Source organism: Felis catus, chromosome A2, assembly GCF_018350175.1.
Source record: "Felis catus isolate Fca126 chromosome A2, F.catus_Fca126_mat1.0, whole genome shotgun sequence".
NCBI classification, from domain to species: domain Eukaryota; kingdom Metazoa; phylum Chordata; class Mammalia; order Carnivora; family Felidae; genus Felis; species Felis catus.
Genome location: NC_058369.1, coordinates 37,240,458 through 37,262,710, shown reverse-complemented (window position 1 = coordinate 37,262,710; position 22,253 = coordinate 37,240,458). Strand labels below are relative to the sequence as shown.

Here is a 22,253-nt window from a genome sequence, read left to right as displayed (position 1 = left end):
GCTCATAAGTGTCCACCTACTTCTCTGCAAGATTTCCTGCTCTAGCTCCTTTTCCAACACTTGCCGAACAGGAGCTGGCAGCATGTACCTTGCCGGAATAGTTTGCTGGGGACAGTTTTTTGTGTGGGGTCCTACTCTGGGCCAGCTACAGAACTAGAAAGGCACTCTGTGGATGTCATCTTAATGGCTTTTATGGCAGAAAAACCATGGGGCTAGCTATGTGTGAACAGAGCTTCGTGGTAGGAGATTCATATACTATATTAATAACAGTATTGGGGGAGGGGTAGTGTCAACCTGCTGATAAACCAATTAGAAAGTGCAATTTTCAAGTCATCTCCAACTGGATCTAAGCAAATAAAAACCTAGTTGCTCACTAGCCAAGTATGGATGCTCAAATTTACGCATTAGTAGTGCAGCCATTCACAGGCGGGCTTAGGAGCCAGAGAACTAGCTTAAAACCTGCCTGTGTTACTGACCTGCTGTGTGATATTAACCTCTCTGAGGCATGGTACCACCTCTGAAGAGTGGTGATCACATCACCCATCTCACAGGGTTGTGTAACAATTAGAGGTAACGGGGTGAAACACTGTATTTAAGTGATCAGTACACTGCCAGGTTTGGTAACATTATGATTTTCTACAAAGTACTGTATTCCCAACCCGCTCTAAACTTGGATCAATGACACCACATATGCCATGTTAATTACTATGTAGCCTGTCAACCACTGTACCAATTTTGCCAGGCTGCAGTGCAAATCTAAATATAGGAATCAAGGGAACTACAGGGCTGTATTAACGGCTCAGTGTTCAAATCGAGGCTTCTCCATTGGGGACCCCCTCCCCTTCTCCGAGGGGATCTGTCAACTTCTAGAGTCATTTTGGGGTGTGACAACTGGGGGGAGTGGAGGGTACCACTGGCATCTAATGGGTGGAGACTGGGGATGCTGCTAAAAACATCCTGTAATGAGCAGGACAGCCTCATAACAAAGAATTATCCATCTCGAATGTTAGTGGGGCTGAAGCTGAGAGACTCTGCCCCTAAATGGTGCCTTATGTTGTGTGTGTTAATGGCTGTCATTCGTTGAGACTACTAAGTGGAAGGTTGATTACACATCATTCTGGGGTGCCTGGTTGGTCAGTTAAGCATACAACTTCGGCTCAGGTCATGACCTTCCAGTTTGTGGGTTTGCACCCCACGTCAGGCTCTGTGCTGACAGCTGAGAGCCTGGAGCCTGCTTCGGATTCTGGGTGTTCCTCTCTCTCTGCCCCTCCCCCGCTCGTGCTCTGTCTCTCTTTCTCTCAAAAATAAGTGACACTAAAAAAAAGTTTTTTAGGGGTGCCTGGGTGACTCAGTCGGTTAAGCATCCGACTTTGGCTCAGGTCATGATCTCACAGTCCGTGAGCTCAAGCCCTGCGTCAGGCTCTGTGCTGACAGCTCAGAGCCTGGAACCTGCTTCGGATTCTGTATCTCCCTCTCTCTCTGCCCCTCCCCTGCTCATGCTCTGTCTCTCTCTGTATCAGAAATAAATAAAACACTAAAAAAATTTTTTTAAATTTTTTTTAAATAAATACAAAAATAAACATGGCTTTCTAATTACAAATTGGTCATGCATATTTAAGAAAGGATTCTGTGGTTCCCCTTCTGGGTTAGAAAAACTGCCCCATAAACATAGCCAACATTTATAATTAAGGCAAAATAATATCTTTGAAGCTAAGGAAGAGGAAGAGGCATCTTCTGTTAACATGGATATGTCGTGGGGCGCCTGGGGGGCTCAGTCGGTTACGCATCTGACTTCGGCTCAGGTCATGATCTCATGGCTCGTGAGTTCGAGCCCCGCATCGGGCTCTGTGCTGACAGCTCAGAGCCTGGAGCCTGCTTTGGATTCTGTGCCTCCCTCTCTCTCTGCCCCTCCCCTGCTCATGCTCTGTCTTTCTCCCTCTGTCTCAAAAATAAACATTAAAAAAATTAAACAAAAAAAATTTCACTTCCAGCATAGAAGAGTACAATGTCCAGATCGAAGCCACAGTCTGATAGGGACAAATAAAGAGGGGGTGAATGCCTACGGGTCTGTGCTCCAAACTTGGTCTGAATTGTGTTCTTCAATGCTCTGCTCCACCAAAATGAATATTTTTCCAAGTAAATGATCATTGTAAAATATTATTATTTTTTTCTTTCTGGATGTTCCCCTTCTCTGAATCTCAATTGAGCACTGTGAGCACAAGTAAACTGGGACTTTTATTCTTTGTTTGTAATGGTACAAGAGGGCCCTTGTGCTCTTAGAATAGTTATTTCTAGACTCCAATTCCCTTAGGATAGTTTCCTCTCTAAGTGTTCCTTCCACTTTACTTTTTTCTTCAAGAAGTTAACTTGAAATAAAGCATATCAAAGAATCAAATAAACGGAAAAGAAACGCCTAACATAAAGAATGTGAAGTTTAAACTCTACTGTCGGGGGAGAAATTAAAATGTGAGTGACGTGTGGTAGCTTTGTTGTTTCTTTTGACAACCCAAGCCCAAGTTTATCAAGAATAAGAACTAGGAACCAACATTTAGTAAGTGCGTATCAGAATCAAGACTCTTCTAAATGCTTTTTGTGGATTAGCTCTTGACATTTTCATATGAATTCTATTGTCTTAGATGCTCTTATTATTATTATTCCCATTTTCCAGACAAAGAAAGTGAGTCAGAGAGGTCAAATAACTCACTCAAGAGTATGCACTCAATTCAGCTGTCTGGCTCATGATCTGAGTTCCTAATCTCTATAGTACAGGGTCTCCACTAATAGCAAAATGCTGAACCACTTTGGTCATGGTCTGGTTCTGCTGGGGTTACCTTTAGACTTTTTCACTGTGCAAATATAGAAAAGTAATGAATGCCTGGATAGTAAGCGACATCTGAGGGTGCTACAGGTGACTCCAGCCCTGGCCGGGAATTAATTCAACGCTGCCCAGGGCATCTTTCCCACCCAGGAGCTCCCCTGAGATTGCGCCTCTGCTCCCGAACTACCCTCCTCTATTCAAGGTCTGACGCAGTCTCCTCTTTCCAGGCTGGGAAGCTCTATGAGCAGAGGTAGGAATGCTCACTCATCTTCATCCACAGCACTTCACTCAGGGCTGGTGACACAGTAGGTATTCAGTAAATGCTAATTCAATCATAAAGTTAGCTTAGGAGCAATCAGATAATCAAGAAATAAGGTTTCCATTCTAATGTAGAATGACTGAGGAGACATGGGTATTCAGTCTAAAGGTGAGAAGCAGGGGCGCCTGGGTGGCTTAGTTGGTTCAGTATCCAACTTCGGCCAGGTCATGATCTCTTGTGAGTTCGAGCCCCACGTTGGGCTCTGTGCTGACAGCTCAGAGCCTGGAGCCTGCTTCAGATTCTGTCTCCCTCTCTCGGCCCCTCCCCTGCTCATGCTGTCTCTCTCTCTCTCTCTCCCTCTCTAAGAATAAGCATTAAAAATAATAAAGGAGAGAAGCAAATGGGGGTCTTGAAAACTGTCTTCAAAAGGTTTGTCATGAGGGGGCACCTGGGTGGCTCAGTTGGTAAAGCTTCCAACTTCGGCTCATGTTTGTGGGTTCGAGCCCCGTGTCGGGCTCTGTGCTGACAGCTCAGAGCCTGAAGCCTGCTTCGGATTTTGTGTCTCCCTCTCTCTCTCCCCCTCCCCTGCTCAAACTCTGTCTCTTTCTCTCTCTCAAAAATAAACAAACATTAAAAAAAAAACAGAATACATTAAAAAAAGAAGAAGAAGAAGGATTGTTCTGAGGACAAGTTCTCCATGAAGCAAACTGGGACCCATGTCTAGAATTCATACAGAAACTCATTGTAACATCTGAATTATAATTATTAAGTATGACGTTATTTTAAAATAGAACTAGACACATTATAGATGCTCAAGGAATATCACCTGAATAAAATACGATCAAAATTACTTGATAGTATAAAAAATTACTTCATAATTTCGATGTTGTTAAGTACAACTTGCTTCCAATGCTGAATGCTACACATACTTTATGAGATGACCATGTGAGGCAGGTACAATTATCAGTCTGATTTTACAGATGGATAAATGCAGGACTTCAGGAAGCTACGTAACACGCAAGATGACAGAGGAAATGGAAGGCTTTGGATAGGAACCCAGATATGAGCACAAATCCCCAACTCTTAACCATTGTGTTTTCCTGTTTGTCTTGTGAGCTAGTGCATATCCTTCTTTAGAGGCTTTCAAGAAGATGCATGACTGATTCTATGTGTGTATGCGGGGGAAACGGAAGATATATAAGGGAAGGCTAATGCACAGAGTAATCGGTTGGCTCAGATGACTTCAAAGGTCCTCATTGTTGGAGAAAAAATTTTAAATGATTTATAAAAAAAAAATCATATTAAGTTTATAGTCTTCCTGAGTGCGCCCGGATACCACTCGACACCACTGGCAAAATGACCACCTTCATTAAGCAAAGTTCCTTTGGGCTGATTGGGCCATTGCTAAAAATCGCAGCGAGGGCATTGAAAACATTGTAAACATACCCATGTTTCCGAGTATATTTATACATTCCACAGTGCAAGCTCTCCCAAGTGTTTTGCTCACATTCATCCCAGGATTTCGACTGCTGACAAGGGTAGCCCTCCTCACAAGAGGCACAAAGTTAGAAGCAGAAGGGTTCCGACTGATGCCAACTAAGCGCTCCAAGAGGGTGGGGAGACTGTGGCATGGAAACATCTGTCAAGATGGCAGAACATCCAGATCTTTCAAAAACGGGGGGGGGGGTGAGTTTAAATGGGGAGGAAGTTGACAAAGACTGAGGATCCTAGAAAAGACTTTGGGGCTTCAAGGGGGGTTGTCACCCTTCAGGACTTCAGGTAAGTGAACTGAAAGAAGTGAAACAAGATGGAAAAGAAAAGAAAATGCTACCTATAAAACTTGAGTGTACTATAGTAAACTATTTTGGTGTAAATAAGCAAGGGCTATCATATTCCCTGGCCATGGGGATTTATTTATAGGAACTTATGCTCTAAAAAGATTTTCTATTGTGGTAAAAATTGCTATAACATAAAATTTAGCATCTTACCCATTTTGAAGTGTACAGCCCAGGAACGCTAAGTCTATTCACATCATTGTGAAACAGATCTCGAGGACTTCTTCATCTTACAAATCCCAAACTCTGTACCCATCAGAGAAGAACTCCTCTCACATCCCTCTCTCCTATGGAAATTAGCCTTTCAAATATAGGTTATTCAAGAATATGATAGCCCCGTGGCACTGATCTCAGAGGAAACAAAATAAGATTGGACAAGGCATTGCAAAGCCAATTGAAGAGTCTTGTCTCTGACACACCCAAGCTATGGAAATCTGTGCAAGACCAGAGAACCTTTCCTAATCCTAAAAACGAGGGTAATGATACTACCCCAACTTGACTCACAGAATTACTGCAAGGACTAGAGTCACAGAATTAGTACAAGGACTAAATAAGACCTACAGTAAGGCTTTGGCTAAGTGGTAACATAAGCCACCACTCTAAGGAGTGAAAAAAAAAAAAATACAGGCAAGGCTCCAAATTACAGAGAGAAGGAAATTTAATAAACCACTGCTTTATTAACTAAAATTGAATAGATTTAGATGAAGAAAGGTAACTCAAACGTCAGTCTATCATCTGTGAATAGAAAGGTACCACCTTTTACTTTAAAAGGTGCATTCATTTGTCATGCCAAGGAGAATGCTACTGTAAATAGTATACTCCATAGTATTGCCCCTGGCAGCGGGCACTATGTTGGTCACTAGATGTCCGGGGGAAGCCTGTTGTCCTAGTGACAGTGGACTTGGACGCCAGGGAACGTGGAGCTTTATCATGGGGTTACTGATAAACCCACGAGAAATTCTTAATTTCTGATGTCAAAGTCACTGATTTGTGATCCTGAGACAATTCCTTGGTTTAGTATTAATAAGTTTCTCAATCAGCCACTTGCAGACATAAACTAAAAGCTCAGGAAAAAAGGAGAGAACACTGGCAATAACTCAAGATATTCTTTAAAAAAAAAAAGGTCATCAATACCGTATTTGCCATCTGCAAAGCAGGATCCATCAAGCCCAGGATTTCTTCATTATAACTTGATTCTAGGCTAATGATGTCATCAATTACATCATCCATCTGTAGGAATAAAAGGGCAACGGAAGAGACAAATATAAGCAAAAACTGTACAAAGCAACCCAAAGAGAGATCCATGATTCTCTTCTTACCCTCAACACTGAATGCTCTTCACTTAGATTTCTAAGTTACCATCCCTTCCTGCCAAACAGGAACATCACTGAAGGTCACTGACACTAACCAGTGATAAGGATGACATCGGTAACCAGTGCTTAGTGAGGGATTACTAGGTGCCGGGCACCGGGCTCAGAGCTTTGGATGGGTTCAATCATTTCCCCCTGACAGTAGCCCCATCAGTGTAAGGGCTGTGAGTATATCCATTCTCCAGGTGAGATGAAGGAGAAGCACCTTGCCCAATGAAGAAGAGTTCGAGCCACAACTTGAACCCATTCTCTCAAGCGCTATGCTCAACTGCCACTCCTAGACAGGAAAGCTGGACTGGGAAACCTCATCTTCAAAGACAGCTGCGATTTCTTTTTTTTCTCTAAGGACTATACCCCATAGCCTTTGTAGACCCTCCTTGAAGTAAGAAAACGCGGGCGGTCACTCAGACCTTTGCTCTCCTACGGACTTGTGTGGGGGGTCACTGTGGCTCTCAGGCTACCGGCAAACCCTGCACCGATCTTTACAGTGACTTATATAAACTAAGCGTCTCCTTGTGCGGCTGCCAATGTGCACGGGGCTCCCCCAGGAGTACACCAGGACGGGGTTATCATTACAGTGGTGGAGCTGACAGTCCCTCTAGATCAATTTTATTCCTCAAGTACCAAAACATCAGTTATGATAATAAACAACAGTGATTACATGTGCCTTGCAGCAGTTGCAAAGACAAGGCTGTGAGAACATTTCGTTGTAAACACCTTATGTATTTGAGCTGGGTATGTGCCTGTGTGTCTGCGAGCATGCACTCAGGCTTGAATCTCAATAACGCTTCGCAAGTACACAGTGAGGTCTCAGAGCTCAGAGGAATGCTCTTCATGTCTTTTTGTCATTTCCAATGAAAGGGGACAGGCCCCAATGTCACAGGGCTTGTTGGAATCCTCATTCTCCCGCTTTCTGTAGTAAGGGCAACGCCCTCAATTTTTAAAGGCCTCAACAGGCCGATCTGGAAAATGGGGTTAATAATACTCGTCTTATTGGATTCTTGTGAGATCTCAGCATAAAGCATAAAAAGTGACTCAGAGTGCCATGGATATAGTAAGCACCCAAAAAAAGGAGAGTTATTAAGTGACCTCTGACAACGATAATTGCGGGTTGAACAACGTCCAGCACATCGTTTGTTTAGTTTCATTTCTAGATTGACCAGTTAGGTTTGTTTGCTTCTATGGGATGATTTTCTAATTGAGTCGAACAGTCAAATGGGCCAGGGGACTTATGCACAACCTCTCCTTGTAAATTTTTAGGGAAATAAAATTAGTGGGTTTTATTGATAGAATAAATAGAATTTTTATTTTTAATAAAATAGAATAGATAGAATTTTTTAAATCGTTTCTTTTCCTGATTTAAAAAACACTAAAGCAAGTTAATAATTGGAAATACAGAAAAGTAAAGAATTTTTCATTGCTTATTCTTCTTTCTCTCATATATCTACACACACATTGTAAAATATATAAATATGTTAATAAATGTTTGTGGTGTTATTTATACATCTATTAAACAGGATGTCACAGAAGAATCTCTAATCACTTGCAAAAAATCCATGAAATATTATTAAACTAATAAATTTCAAATGCATGTTTCATGAGAGTCCATTTTGTAAAACAATATATAGACCTTTCTCCCTCTCCCTCTCTCTCTCTCTCTCTCTCTCTCTCTCACACACACACACACACACACACACACACACACACACACACAAACACGCATATCTTAGTTTTACTAATAACCTATTGAAGTTGATATCCTATAAATTTGTGTAACACATTGATGACGGTACCTAAATGAGTACCGCATTTTACATTTTATGTCTCACAATTTATGGATTTCAAGCACTTTTTAATCACTTAAAGCAACTTAGGGAAAATGTATTTTAAGTTTAATTTCATTTAGTTATTTAATCATGCGCCACAATGAGGAAAATGGCCTTGCTCATAGCTTTCTCCATTTAAAAAAAAAAAAATCAATGAGGGGAAAAAAACCCTGAAGTCATCAGGAAGGCGTGATGAGCCACAAATATAGACTCTCATTACAAAGTGTCACATCCTCGGGCTGCCGAGTCATTCAGTACCTGCATGCATGACGCTCGTGAATGTGTGTTCATAGTTGGGCATTCGCTTTCCGCCCTGTTTTGCTCTTCAAACTTATAAAATCCCTGTAAAAACACAAGCAAAATCAGCCCATGACTTGGATTTGCAAATGACTTTTCAATGACATGTTCACACGAGGCTGATGGCGCAGCAACAAGATGAACTAATAAGCTTTCAAACAAAGTAAAAGTGACCAAGAAATAAAATAGTGCACAAAGAACTTCCATCAAATCAGCTTGATAGATGACAAATATGGACAGAGAAAAATAAGACAGTTGGTTTGGGCCCAGGGGAAAAAAGACTGAGTCCCTCTAGAAACTAGAATACAGAAACTTCAGAAAAGTCACCTCTGAAATCACATGAACATTTCAGAGCACTGTAAAACTCCATTAAAATGAGGCTTATCATCTCGTAATTTGGAAATAACAGGCATTGAATCACAACTCTCCTCTCAGGTATTTTTATGCTTCAAATTTTGATGCAACAATTAGCTTGAGGTGTGTTTTGAATCTTGTCTCCAATCCAGCCTTTACAAAAGCAGATTTCACGGCAGCGGCAATCTTATTATGAAACGGAATTTATCTAGCAATTAAACCTTTGCTTCTCTGTTAAATTCTCATGTGCTACATTATTCAAATCCATCCACGCACATTCTGTGCTCTTTTTTTTTTTTTCCTCTTCAACTCAGGGAGAAATAAAAATACTATTCCAGGCATTCACAACAAGCGGAACTTCTAAACCGCCTGTCCCACACCTTTTCTATTTTTGTTTTTCCTTCTCCACCTTGCCTTCTCCTCTCTCTGCATTTTCACTGCTTTGTAAATGGAAAGGCATTGAAGAGAAGAGAGCGCTCAGCTAACGGAGCGGAAACAGGGTGGGAGAGAAAGTGTCCTCACCTCCACGTCCCACTCGGGAGCGGCCAGGTGTCCCGTCCTGAGCCATAACCCAATAACCCGGTGATGGTGAGAAAGAAGCCGGAGAGCGGCAGCCACGTAGCAGAAACTGGGACAAAGGCCAGCGCGTGTGGCCCCGCAGACAGACTAGAGAGTCCACAGTCAAGTGTGGGAATAATATCCAACAGACATTCATTTAGTGTAAGAAGACAGGAGAGGGGAGGAGACATGAATTACCTCTTTTTCACAGTTGGAGTTAAGTGTGAGCATAGCCATGGGGCTGTTGGGTGCGCTGCTCCCCGGCACTGGTGGCATGACATGATCGCCAGGCTGGTTTGGACATGGCAAGCTCAGGACTTGGTTGGCATGTTTATTTGCTAAAGTGGTAGAAAGGTACTGCTTTACCTGCTGCCTTTGGGCTTGCTGTATGTGGTACTTGGTGGGGTTTTCGAGGTGGGTCTGCACCTGAACATAGCCACGGAGGGAAGAGAAGACAGCGCCGTTATTCGTGAGTTTCGGTCGGCTCTTTTCTCAGGCACAAACATGAGACTGGCCAGTCCACCAACAGAATAAATTATTAAGCCCCTGTTTATGTACCAGGCACTGTGCTAATGGATTTTGATATTACTGAAGTTTAAAGTCTAACTCTCAGGATTTGGGGTAATACTTTGCCCTGTTTTATTTCCCTGCTAATTAGCTGCACATCTCTTGGAAACCTTGTGCCCTCCTGCTCATGTCTAAGAATTTAAAATTTGCAACCATCTGTAGGGCAAAACTTTTCCCAACACAACTGGAAGGGCTTACTGAGATCAAAACAATCCAGAAAAAGGAGCATAACAATTTATTTTACTTTCCTTGGCAAAGAGAACAGCTTTCTGTTTAAAAACAACAACAAAAACCTCCTTAAGAACCAGCTGTAAAACGGTTGTAGAAAATAAACAGAAACATTCTGATGATTAAATCAACTAGTTGTAGATTAATTCCTCCCACTTTCATTTGGACATGATTATTCAACATTTTAATTAAGATCTTGAACTCAACATTAAGCAGTTTCTTTCAAACACCTCACACTTACATGTATGTGTTTTTAAAGGCATGGCTATTAAGGCACCAGGATATTTTTTCTCCTTTCTTATAAACAATACAGGATTAAAAATGGCTTTAAAAAAAAAATCAGTGATAGTCAATTTAAAGTTACTTTTTCCTTGAAATACAATTTGATCTTAGGAGCTCCGAACAGGAGCTGATGGAGAGAGCACAGCCAGGCACCAGGGGGGGGGAAAAAAACCCTACTAATATTTACTTTGTTCAAAACCACACTGAATTACTTCTTATAGTAACAAGCAGTAAATAGCATTAAACTAGCAGACTTGCACTTATTGGAAAGAGTACAATAAAACGAAAAGGTGAATTACTCAATTTATTGCACTGCATTTCAGACACTGAATATGAAAAGAGTAAAGCTCACCTGATAGTGATTATATTCTAGCATTTCCAGCATAACAACGCTTTAGGTGGCCCCAATCCAACGAGAAACGGTAGACTATTCACTCCCTCTACTTTCTGTAATGCCGATTCGAAGACTGACTGGCATAGAGAAGGCACTATAAACAAGGTATCCCGAGACACCACCGGAAACTTTATCACAGCAGCCCTGCTTATAATAACCTAAGCTAATTAGTTATGCGTGTAAAAAAAAAAAACCCCATTCGCACAAGGGGCTTTTTTTTTTCTTTTCTTTTCTTTCTTTCTTTCTTTTTTTTTTTTTTTTTTTGGAAGCTCAACGAGCTTGGTCTTCAATATTTATATCAATTTTTCCCCTGGCTTGACGTCATGCTTTTTTCATAAATATAAAAGAACCTTTTTAAGTGATGAGCTATCAAAGTCAAACTCACTGTCAGATCAAGGCCGATTCACTATTCATCTTTAGTTCCAGTAGTATTAATAGACAATGGTATTTCTCTTTCAGCAATAGGTTAAGAGCTGGATGCCCCCTTTGGAGAAGACACTGCCTAAAAGCTACTATTACACACGAGACTTTCTAATGGCCACATAACTCTCTAACTGGCAATTGCAGGAAGAGCGTCTCTGGAGGAGTCTCTGTGCTGCACTTTCAAGTTCAATGGCCTCATCCTATATCCTAGTCTCAGGGTGCATCTTATTCTTAGTTGCATGGAGATGTAACTCTCCTACTGACTTTAAAATCAGGAAGAAGGGAAACTACCCTAAGCAGAACAGGAAAAACATACACACACACGGGGCTGGATGTATATTTACGTAAAGAGTAAGAAATAAACGTCTCCCCAATTTCACCAAGGAGGGAAGCATGAAAGTGTTTAGCAAAACTCTTATTATAACTCTTAGGGATAGAGAAGAGTAAGAGTTATCATATACATGACCGATGCACTTATATCTTTACTCATTTATTTGCTCCATTATTTACTGTTATTATGTGCTAAACGCCGTGTGAGACACGGAATATACGTTGCGAACAAATAGATCTGACTGCCAGCTTCATGAAGCTTGTAGTCTGGGGTGAGACAAAAGAAGAAAAAGGCAAAGAAATAAATACCTAAAAATTGTGATACATGGTTAATATTAACTGCTGAAATGGGGAGATATTTAAAGCATAAAAATTTGAAATTCAGTAATGCTGTCCAAATGCCCAGGAAAATGGAAGTTCTTTACGTTGACAATCTCAGAGAGTTTTCAAATGACTGATCCAACATGCACATAGAGGTTCACAGAGACATTTTAAGTTTATGAAAGGGTCCAGACACGATAATGATGAGGACAACAGACATTACTAAAATAAACATAAAATGAGGGCAATGCGTGTAATGTGCTTATTTCACTATTACACTTAGACAAAGAAAGGGCTACACATTTAAAAATAAATGTTAATTCACTGGCAGATCCTTATTCTTTAATGAATTAGAATTTTATGCTTTAGTAAGAAAGGAAGCGACCTGCTCTCTATTCGGCATTGCCAGTAAGCTCTTTCCTAATACCCAGGTTGAGGTGATCGGAGTTGAATGTACTCTGTCCCTTCACGGTCAGCGTCATTTTAGTTTCCAAATAAGTTGAGAACAGATTAGCTATACACACTATGCAGGAAGCAGAACATCTCCAGCTGTCTCCAAACACTGGAAACAGGTAACATAAATGAGGAACATGAGCTCTAGGGTTAATAGGGAGTAGTGAGGTCTGTGCCTAACTGGAACACACACGTCTCATCTAAAAGAAATGGCTGACATGAAACGTGGTTGACGGTGGCCACATGGGTATATCAATCCAGTCGAGATCTTCCAATTCTGAGATGTAGCTAGGCAATGTAAACTTCTTTTTGAAGTTAAATCTCCCAGGTTAAAAAACTGACATCCAGTTGTTTGACTTTCACACTGCATAAGACAAGTTAAACACATCTGCGGGCTGGACTCAGTCCAGAAGCCACTAGAATGTGGTCTCTGCCTCACACCACCCTTAAGGATAATCTTCCTATCTACATTCCCTGGGGGTGGCCTAGGTTCTGAGGACAAGTTACTGTCGAAATCCAGGCGTTTCCTTGTGCTTCCCTGAGAGACAGCATGCCGAGCAGCACAGTTAAGAATTCGAAACCTGCATTCGAATTGTGGCTTTGCAACTTAACTGTTTAGATGACCCTCTGCAAGTCATGAATGTTTCCAGGCTCTCATCTCCCCATGTGCTCAATAGGGATGATACCAGAGCCTGCATGATAGAGGTATTTCCGCATTAAATGAACACACATGTCTGACGGTCTTAGCAACATAGCTGAAACATTGCAGTTCTCAAACGTTTTTTTGTCTTAAGACTCTTTCAAACCGTTCTAATCGGGAGTATTTATGTGAGTCCTAGCTATCGGTGCTTACCATATTAGGAATTAAAGCAAAAAAATCTTAAAACGCAAGATGACACGCTGCCGTACATTCCACTGGTCTTCAGAACAATGACATTTTAACACTCACGAAGCTTTTGTAAAACTCTTCTGTAAAATCGCAAGAGGGGCATGAAAAAAAAGGAAAATAATCTAGTATTATGAAGACAGTAGTTGTGACCTGGCAAAATCACTACAAGGGTCCTGGAGTCCCCCAGGGCTCTCTGATCAACTTTGAGACCTGCTGATCTAGAACACAGGTACCTGCTGATCTAGAACACAGGTTCATGAGTACCTGAACCCTCGAACCTTCTCACAACAATATTATTAGGCTCTAAAGTCCTGTGACAATTTTAAAAGCCATATAAATAAAACCATCCTAAATCATAGCTCCTCAGACTTCCCTTTTGTTAATTTTTCAATAGCCAATCAAGCAAGCATACAAATGAAAACATATACGCAGCAGTAAACATCTGTATGACTGCCTGATAATTTTTGCACGCTGGTGACCTTCAGACTAACCCTCCCCAAGTTAATGAATTTGGAGAGTCAAGTTAGGTATTGCTGAGCATTTGAAGCACAGACCACAGAATAAAGCTAGAATACTTTATACTCTCTCAAAAGATACTCTTTTGTCGATATAAGGGATGTTTCATATAAATAAAGGATGTTAGCTATCACGTTAAAGTGCAAAACTCCAAAGGCTTTGAAATTCTTCTTCTTGTTACTGCTACACTCTTTTTGTGCTTCTTCTGTTCTTCCTTCAGATCCTGAATTGATTCGAAGAGAGGTGGAATGGATCACCTTCTAACTGTCACACTTTTGCTGTGCCACTTCCTAGGTGACAATGACAGGTTATTTTCCACCAGTTTCATTTGAAAAAGATCGTGGAGCACATCAGCGTGAGATGGTACCTAGAGAAAACTACCATCTTGACCGACAAAAGACTTCACTGGAGGGAAAGAAACAATTCCCACTGGTCTTCTATTCCCTCTACGATTCGTAAACCAGAATGTAAATAATCAAGTTGAGGGAAGATTCCTGCAATCCTTTTAGTTCATAATCTATTTTTTTTCAACACGTGCAGATTCAACACACACTTTTTCAACACAAAGTGCAGATTTCTTATTTTATGTTTAGGGAGAAAATGTGCCCTGCTGCTTAGCGAGTTTAAGGAACAGTAAAGGGATTGTAACTCCATCAACTGCTATCCACTACTGCCTCCAAACCACCATTCTTTTATACTGGTTTTTAAAATGACAATTTATAGAGACGGTCAACTAAGCAGTCACCATCCCTGAAAAACATGGCAGAACTGACAAAGCTAGCTTTCTTAAATGACTTGGGAGAAGACTTGTCCAGGGTCACATTTGAAAGGCACACGGTTCTTTTCAGTCCCACAATTATACGAATTGTGCCAATTATGCCACGGAAGAGGACTCAAGCCCAAAATACACGTTCTCCAACACTCAGTCATCTATTCTGTACAGTCTGTACAAGGGGATTCTTCACAGAAAATAAACATGAGCATACGAATCCTGACCTAAGAGAGAAAAGAATCAAAATGAGATGCAAACAAGAAGCAAAAGCAAAGGCGGCTTCCGTAAAGGAGACAGACAAGGGACAAAGGCTGACGAGCCCAAGCCCCTTTCCCTAGCCCGGGAGTCTGCCCACCAAGCCAGCTGGGTCTGCTCCTTATTCTGGTCTGGCCTGTCAACTAAGAATACATTGTACATTTTTCCACGGTTGGAAAAGAAGCAGAAGAAGAAGTTTTCATGATACATGAAAATGATATGAAATCCAAATTTCAGTGTCCATAAATAAAGCTTTCTTGGCACACAGCCATGCCCATTCATTTGCATATTGCCCATGGCTGCTTTCACACTGCAGTGGCAGAGATGAGTAGTCACAACAGAGCCTGCCTGGCCCCCAAACCCTAAAATACCTACTCTCTGGATTTTTACGGAAAATGTCAACCTCTGCTCTGTTAAGAAAGTTTCATCTAACTGGAATTCAGCTTTTCTGATGAAATACAAGTTTTAAGAAGGAAAGAACGAGGGGAGTTTTGAAATACAGTACATGTATATACAATTTTGCGGTGGCTTCTCCAAATATCGTCTAAACTGGACAAGCAGCCGGGTAGGAACACCGGGTGCACTCAATGATTCCCCATTTTAAAGACAGACAGAAACTCTGAAAAGAAGGTTGTAAGACCTGCCAAGGCTGGACATTCAACCAAGGTCTTCCGCATTCTGTCGCCAGTGGCAAACCATACAAACACCCTTGGCTGTTGATGAATTTTAATCTAGGGCTTTAACTGAGCTAACAGGGGAGGATAAAACAATGTAAAACCCACACGCACTCACATACTCTGTGTGTACACGCTCAAATATGTACGAATTTATACCCAGTTTCTCTGGCCTCTATACGTCCACACCACTTCCCATCACATCACTTTGCAGGATCTAGGCTTCTGAATTCAGAGAAATGAGTTAGAATTGTCTACAAAAGGTTGGGGCGTCTGGGTGGCGCAGTCGGTTAAGCATCCGACTTCGGCTCAGGTTGTGATCTCACAGTTCTTGGATTCACACCCCGCGTCGGGCTCTGTGCTGACAGCTCAGAGCCTGGAGCCCGCTTCAGATTCTGTGTCTCCCTCTCTCTCTGCCCTTCCCCGCTCACACTCTGTCTCTCTCTCCTTCAAAAATAAATACACATTAAAAAAAAGTTTTTAAAGAAATGTGTACAAAAGGAGAAGACAGCAAATCTATTTTTCTAAAATGTTGATGTTTTAATAGAATAAACTAGACCAACTTTACCAAAAATGCCTAACAGGTCTTCCTCCCTTAGCTGATGACCTATAAAACAGTATGCTTATTATAAACCACAAGGTAGGCATGCTTTGGGGTTAGGACAAACAATATTTAGTAGCCCCAGGGGAAAAAATAGAGTATTTATAAGTAAACTCCTACTATATACATTGTTTTTTCTTCCCTCCCAGACTAAAACATGCCAAAGGTCTGAGTATAAAAAGAACATCAAGTTTTTATCTCAGCCAAATAGAAATATGAGATTTAAGACTGGTAGCCGACTGTCTGCAGAGTATTTATAACCCCAAAATAAAAACGCAACTTTTAGAATCAAAGTCCTATGAGAGAAGCAGCAAAGCCCAATAAACTTAATCCATTACTCACCTTCATACAAAACTATGCATTTACAGGTCCTGTACTATAAAGACTGTATCAGCCATTGTGCATGGATATGTCATACTAAATACCAAATTTTAAAACGTATACTGAACAGAATTAACATTCATTCACTCAAAAATCTCTACCCTGTAACCAGACACTGTGCATTTTATACTCACTCCAAGATGAGGCCATTTAAAAATAAAACTAAGAAGTCACTTGGATAACCACATTAAATATTCTTGAAAGCCTCTTCATGCAGTCTTTATAAAAAAAAAAAATCAGGGCGCCTGGGTGGCTCAGTCGGTTGAGTGTTCGACTTCAGCTCAGGGTCACGATCTCACAGCTCGTGAGTTCAAGCCCCACGTTGGGCTCTGTGCTGACAGCTTGGAGCCTGGAGCCTGCTTCCGATTCTGTCTCCTTCTCTCTCTGACCCTAACCCCCTTGCATTCTGTCTCTGTCTCTCTCAAAAATAAACATTAAAAAAAATTTTTTTAAAGATTTAAAATATAATAAGAAAAAAATAAATAAAAATCATATGATGGCAACTGATTGAATACAGAAACAACTACAGAAGAAACCTTATGTTGATAGTTTTAACCTTTTATTTTGGGTCATTGCTGTCTGAGATTATACCCAGTTGCCTTTGTGCTGTATACAGAAAGAACTAAATATAGGTTTGAGTGCAAACCTTAACGTGTACATAAATCACCCGGGATCTTGTTAAATGCAGTGTGACTCTGTAGGTCTGGGGTGGGACCCAAGATCCTGCATTTATAATAAGCTCCCAGGGGATGCCCACCCTACTGGTCCACGGACTATGCTACATACACCTGGAGTGCAAGGCTGTGATACGTGCTCACCTGGACTTCTGCTCCCAGGAAAGTTACATGTTCATGATTCATTCAATACATATTGCTTGAGTACCAACCAGATGCCAGACAACTGCCCTACTCTTACACAGGCTGTTCAGGGGAGGTTCTAGAGAGAAGGCGACAGTTAAGCACAGGCCTGAAGTTGGGGAGGAGATGAACCAGGCAGATTGGTGGGAAGAACATCCCAGCAAAGTGCAAAAGGCCTCAGGTATGAACAAGCCGGGCCTGCTCAAGGAACAGCAAGAGGCTCTTAATATACCTACTTCACTTGGCTTCTAATCTACCACATGCATCTGGTTTTCCTCTTACCTTTTTTCTTTTAAATGTTTATTTTTGAGAGAGAGAGAGAGAGAGAGAGAGAGAGAGAGAGAACGCACAAGTGGGGGAGGAGCAGAGACAGAGGGAGACAGAGGATCCCAAGTTGGCTGTGTGCTGACAGCAGAGAGTCTGACGCAGGGCTCAACTCACAAACCCTGAGCCCAAGTCGGATGTTTAACTGAGCCACCCAGGCACCCCTCCTCTTACCTCTTTTAATATTTCTTTTTAGTCTCCTTGGCCGGCTCTGTCTTCTCCTAAGTATCAGAGTGTCTCAATGCTCAGAGCTTGATTTTCTCTATGGAAAGGCACAGCCCTGGTGATCTACGTCAGTCTCCAGGTGTCCCTGAACTCCAGATTCACCTCCACCTGCCTACCCCACAGCCCCATCCGGAAGACTGCAGACATCTCAAACCTCCATGGTCATCATTTCCTCCAAACCAGCTCCTCCACAGTCTTCTCCACTTTAGTAGATGGCAACTCTATACTTCTAGAGTTGAAAACTCTATCCTTTAGGTTGAAACATAGGAAATTACCTTTTTTCCCCCTGTAGATCAAAAAAGTGGCCTTCATATGGTTCAATCTAGTTGTTCATTCAAAAACCTTGGTCATCTTTGACCCTGTTCTTCACACCCTCTATCCAATCTATAAAGAAGTACTGGCTCCCAGGGCACCTGGGTGGCTCAGTCAGTTAAGCATGTGACTCTTGGTGTGGGCTCAGGTCCTGATCCCACAGTTCATGGGTTCAAGCCCCGCATCAGTCTCTGCACTGGTAGTGCAGAGCCTGCTTGGGATTCTCTCTGTGCCCCTACCCCGCTCTATCATACACTCTCTTTCTCTCAAAAGAAATAAATAAATAAACTTAAAAAAAAAAAAAAAGAAGCATTGGCTCCTTTCTCAGAATATATCCAGAATTTAATTGATTTTCACCATGTGTATTGTTACCATCTGATCCATGCTATCATCATTTCTCACTTGGAATAGTGAGAGTCTCTTCTGGCTTCTGTCTATGCAAAGTGAATAGTCTTTGTCTATGCACTTTTAGTCTATGTTGAAGACACTGATTAGAGTGATCCTTGTAAAATATGTCAGATCATGTCACTACCCTGGGGGGTGGGGGGGTGGAGAAACAACTCTGGAATGGCTCCCTATTTATCTCTTGAGGGGGAAAAAAATGTTCTTACAATGGCCTACAATCCCTAACCAGTGCCATTCATCGTACTTGTTAGAAATTCAGTCTTGGGTCCCACCCCACACCTAATGAGTGTGACTCTTTCAGTGGGGACCAGAAATCCATGTTTTAACAAGCTAACCAGGTAGATTCTTATGCATGTCAAAGTCTGAAGATCCCTGCCCATTCCACCCTGGAATCATGACCTGTCTGCTCTTGTCTCCCACAACCATCCTAAGGGTTTATTTAAATTCTCAACCCATACCCTGCCAGTGCTCCTGACCCCCATACCCAGCTCTACTTTGTGCAGAACATGGCCTGGCACACAGTAGGGATTCAACAAGTATCTGGTCAATCGGTGAATAAACAGAGCCCATGGACGTTGGGGGGAAGAGGTGCTAAGGGCAAGGAGTCAGATTGTGTAGGGCACCACAGTGTCTGGAGGCTAGGATTCTGACAGCCTCCAGAAATGTCCTGAGGAAATGGAGAAGTGACAAGTGCTGGCTCTTCCTAATTCAGAAAGCTCTGGATGAACTATGTCACCAGGCCAGCATGTGATTCAGAGTCTGCCTCCCTACTCTGAGAGATAAAGTTAAAGCTCCCTTTTCTGTTCAGCATCTTCCCTGAGACTGCCAATTCTTATAGCTCTCATCTATGAGGCCTGGGGTCCTGAGAGTCTAGGAGAAATGGCCATGAGCCTGGATACCTGCCTCCATGTCTAAACTATAGACCCCACAATGAGTCACCATGAAAACAGAGATCCCCAAACAGGTGGCCCATGGGCACAGTCCACAGGTATGGCAAACCATTCTGTGCAGTCGGTTAATTAAAAGTTAGGAATTTTCAACCAAGTTTTGGATCTCTAGTTTCTCTGGATCAATCAGGAGATCTAGCGATGCTAAAGCACACGGGCCAGCACTGGACAGAGTTGAGTGGCAGCTTCCCTCTTGGGATGAGCTACGGGCTTTTCATTTGGCCACCATTCCACCACTCCTTGTACCCACACTGATGTGTGGCCTGCTCCGCTCACTCATCTACCTGACTTCTGAGGGCACGTGAACTGTGAGCCCTTTAAACACTTCACATTCCTGGGCGTTGTTCCAAATCAGATGAAATGGGTGGCATACGTGTGCTTACAGAGCCACATTAAATGAACAATCTTAAATGATGTGGGAGAGAATAAAAAGTCAATTGGTATAACCTTAATACATAAAATAAAATGATGTAAACTTTTAAAAGGTACATGCACATCCATCCAGTAATTAAACAAGCAAGCACTTTTCAACGGAAATCAACAGATATAAGCAAGATTTAAGATTAGGTTCAATGGATGTAACATCCATCAGAGCATTAACCATCATGGGAATGGTCAAATTACTACCTTAAAGCCCAATAGTCTGTGACAACAGTACTGTGGCACAATTGAGCAATAGACCTATGTCCCCCGAAACCTAGAATATTTCACCTGTGGTCCTTTATAGGAAGTTTGCCAACCTTACATCTAGTAAAACAAACAAACCAACAAGTAAAAGAAAACAAAAATCTAATAGCAGGCAATGGATTAAATTAATTACAAGGCGGCCACCTACGTTCAGGGTTCCCCCGACCTTGGCCCTGTTGACCCGAGGGCCAGACACTTCTCTGTTACAGGGCTGTCCTGTGCACTGTAGGACAATCAGCAGCATCCTTGGCCTCTACCCAACAGACGCCAGCAGCGCCTTCCCCGCAACACCCGTGGTGACAAGCAAATATGTCACCAGACTTTCCAGACATCCTCTGGGGGGCAAAACTGCCCCCAGTCGAGAACCACTGCACGCAGATGGATACAATGCAGTCATTAAAATCCCTGTTTTACACACCTATTTAATTAGAGGGGACGTTCAGAATGGCAAAGCAACTTAGAAACGCTACATACACCGTGATCCTACACCGGCTTCAAAATATTACTTATACATCTGCAGAGGCAAAAAAAGACCAATTACTGATCATTCAGCAAACTTAACAATAACTGTTCTGAGGTGATGAAATTGGAGGGAACTTTTACTTTATTGGTTCCCCCCCCACCCCCCATATTTTCTATATCATCTACATGACGCTAATTTTGTAATTAAAAAAAAAAAACCTACAGATTCCACAGAAACTCAATTCTGTGGGTCTGGACAAATAAAGATATATTCAGGCAGAATCCCTCTCCTGAAAACTTTGCAAACAATAAATAAACCCACAAAGCTGTTATATAAGGAATGAAATCTGCCTCACTCCAATTTTTCCTTTAAATACTTGATCAGATTAAGAGGACCCCGTTATTTATGACAGTTTTAGTCCAACATTCAAGCCCAGACCGTTTGAGTTTGTATGATATTTGACATATTTTTATGGTTTTGTAAAGGGCTGCGATTACGTGGTTCAATGGTCCCCTAATAATAGCCCATTGTAAGGACCGTCCACTTCTCCCCCTCCCAATGGGAGTTGTGAGAGCAGCACTCCACGTGCTAGAACTTTTCCATCTGCCCCAGTTTAGCACTGCCTCAGAACTGCAGACGCCTTTTTGTTTTAGTATTTCCCCCCCAAAATGCCCCCATTGTTTGCAGTTTATCGGGTATTAGAGATCATTATGGCACAGGCAGCAAAACTCCTTTTCATAAGGGCCGGCGCTCCTAAGAAACTGGCAGTGGTCAAGTTTGTCAGAGATGAAAACATTGCCCTGGGCTTAAGCAAAAGGTCAGTCAGAAATGAGAGCTGAAGGCTGCCGGTTTGAAGGTCAAGTCCACACGGGCTGAAAACTGGCAAAAAGTTGCCGCCTCGTAATAACACAGACTTCAGGGTCCGTATCATGAGACTCGACGGGTCTCCCGGTTTTTGAGGAGCTGCATTGTCTCGGGTAATTCCTGAGACTTGTCGCCTAGATTATGGGATGATGAAAACCCGGGTTGGAATGAACAACCCCCCCGCAGGAGCTCTCTCGAGCATGCCGGGCCCTGTGCTGAGTGCTTTGCAGGCCCCCCCTTTACCAACTTCACTTAACCAGCAGGTACACAGGCACTGAGCGTATGGAGAGCAGCAACTACAGCTGGGCTCCTGGACCCACGAAAGAGCCTGTTTAAGTTGGGGAAGCACAGACAAACGGGAAGGAAACAAATCAACAAAGGATTTCATACAGTGACGCAGTGCAATGCAAACAATAAAACAAAGTTATTTTGGAGTTATTTGGAGCAAACAATAAAACAAAGTTTCCGTGGTGCCGACATTCCAGCTGAAGAAGACTGAGGGATATGAAGAAGCCAGGATGTGGAGAACCCAGCAAGCTGGGACCCCAGCAAGTTGGGAAGCAGCTTGGCAGATGGGAGAAACAAGAACACCGGTAACAATAATCAGGACAGTGCTGTGACCAGGCAGGCCGCTCAGCGTGTAAACTGCGACAGCCAGCCGTGGCCAGGTGTATGAGGCCTTGTAGGCTCTGTAAGGAATGTGAGTTTTCTTCTCTGCTACTTAGAAGAATCCTTTCTTTGGAAGGTTCTAAGCAGAGAAGTGACA

General features: G+C 42.2%; 1 protein-coding gene across 12 annotated transcripts in view; it reads right to left on the bottom strand.

Annotated features, from left to right (window-relative positions):
* The window catches only part of MITF (melanocyte inducing transcription factor), a 226,002-nt gene that overhangs the window by 24,688 nt on the left and 179,061 nt on the right, over positions 1–22,253 (bottom strand). For 8 of the 12 annotated variants that reach the window (XM_045051853.1, XM_045051854.1, XM_045051855.1 and 5 more), the window contains exons 3-5: positions 9,516–9,743; positions 8,367–8,450; positions 6,047–6,142 (exon numbers count right to left, since the gene is read on the bottom strand). In XM_045051853.1, the coding sequence (XP_044907788.1) occupies positions 6,047–6,142; positions 8,367–8,450; positions 9,516–9,743 (408 nt within the window). Of the gene's footprint in view, positions 1–6,046; positions 6,143–8,366; positions 8,451–9,515; positions 9,744–10,746; positions 10,975–22,253 lie in introns of those variants that run through there. The other 4 variants (XM_045051860.1, XM_045051861.1, XM_045051863.1 and 1 more) reach the window with 4 other exon arrangements.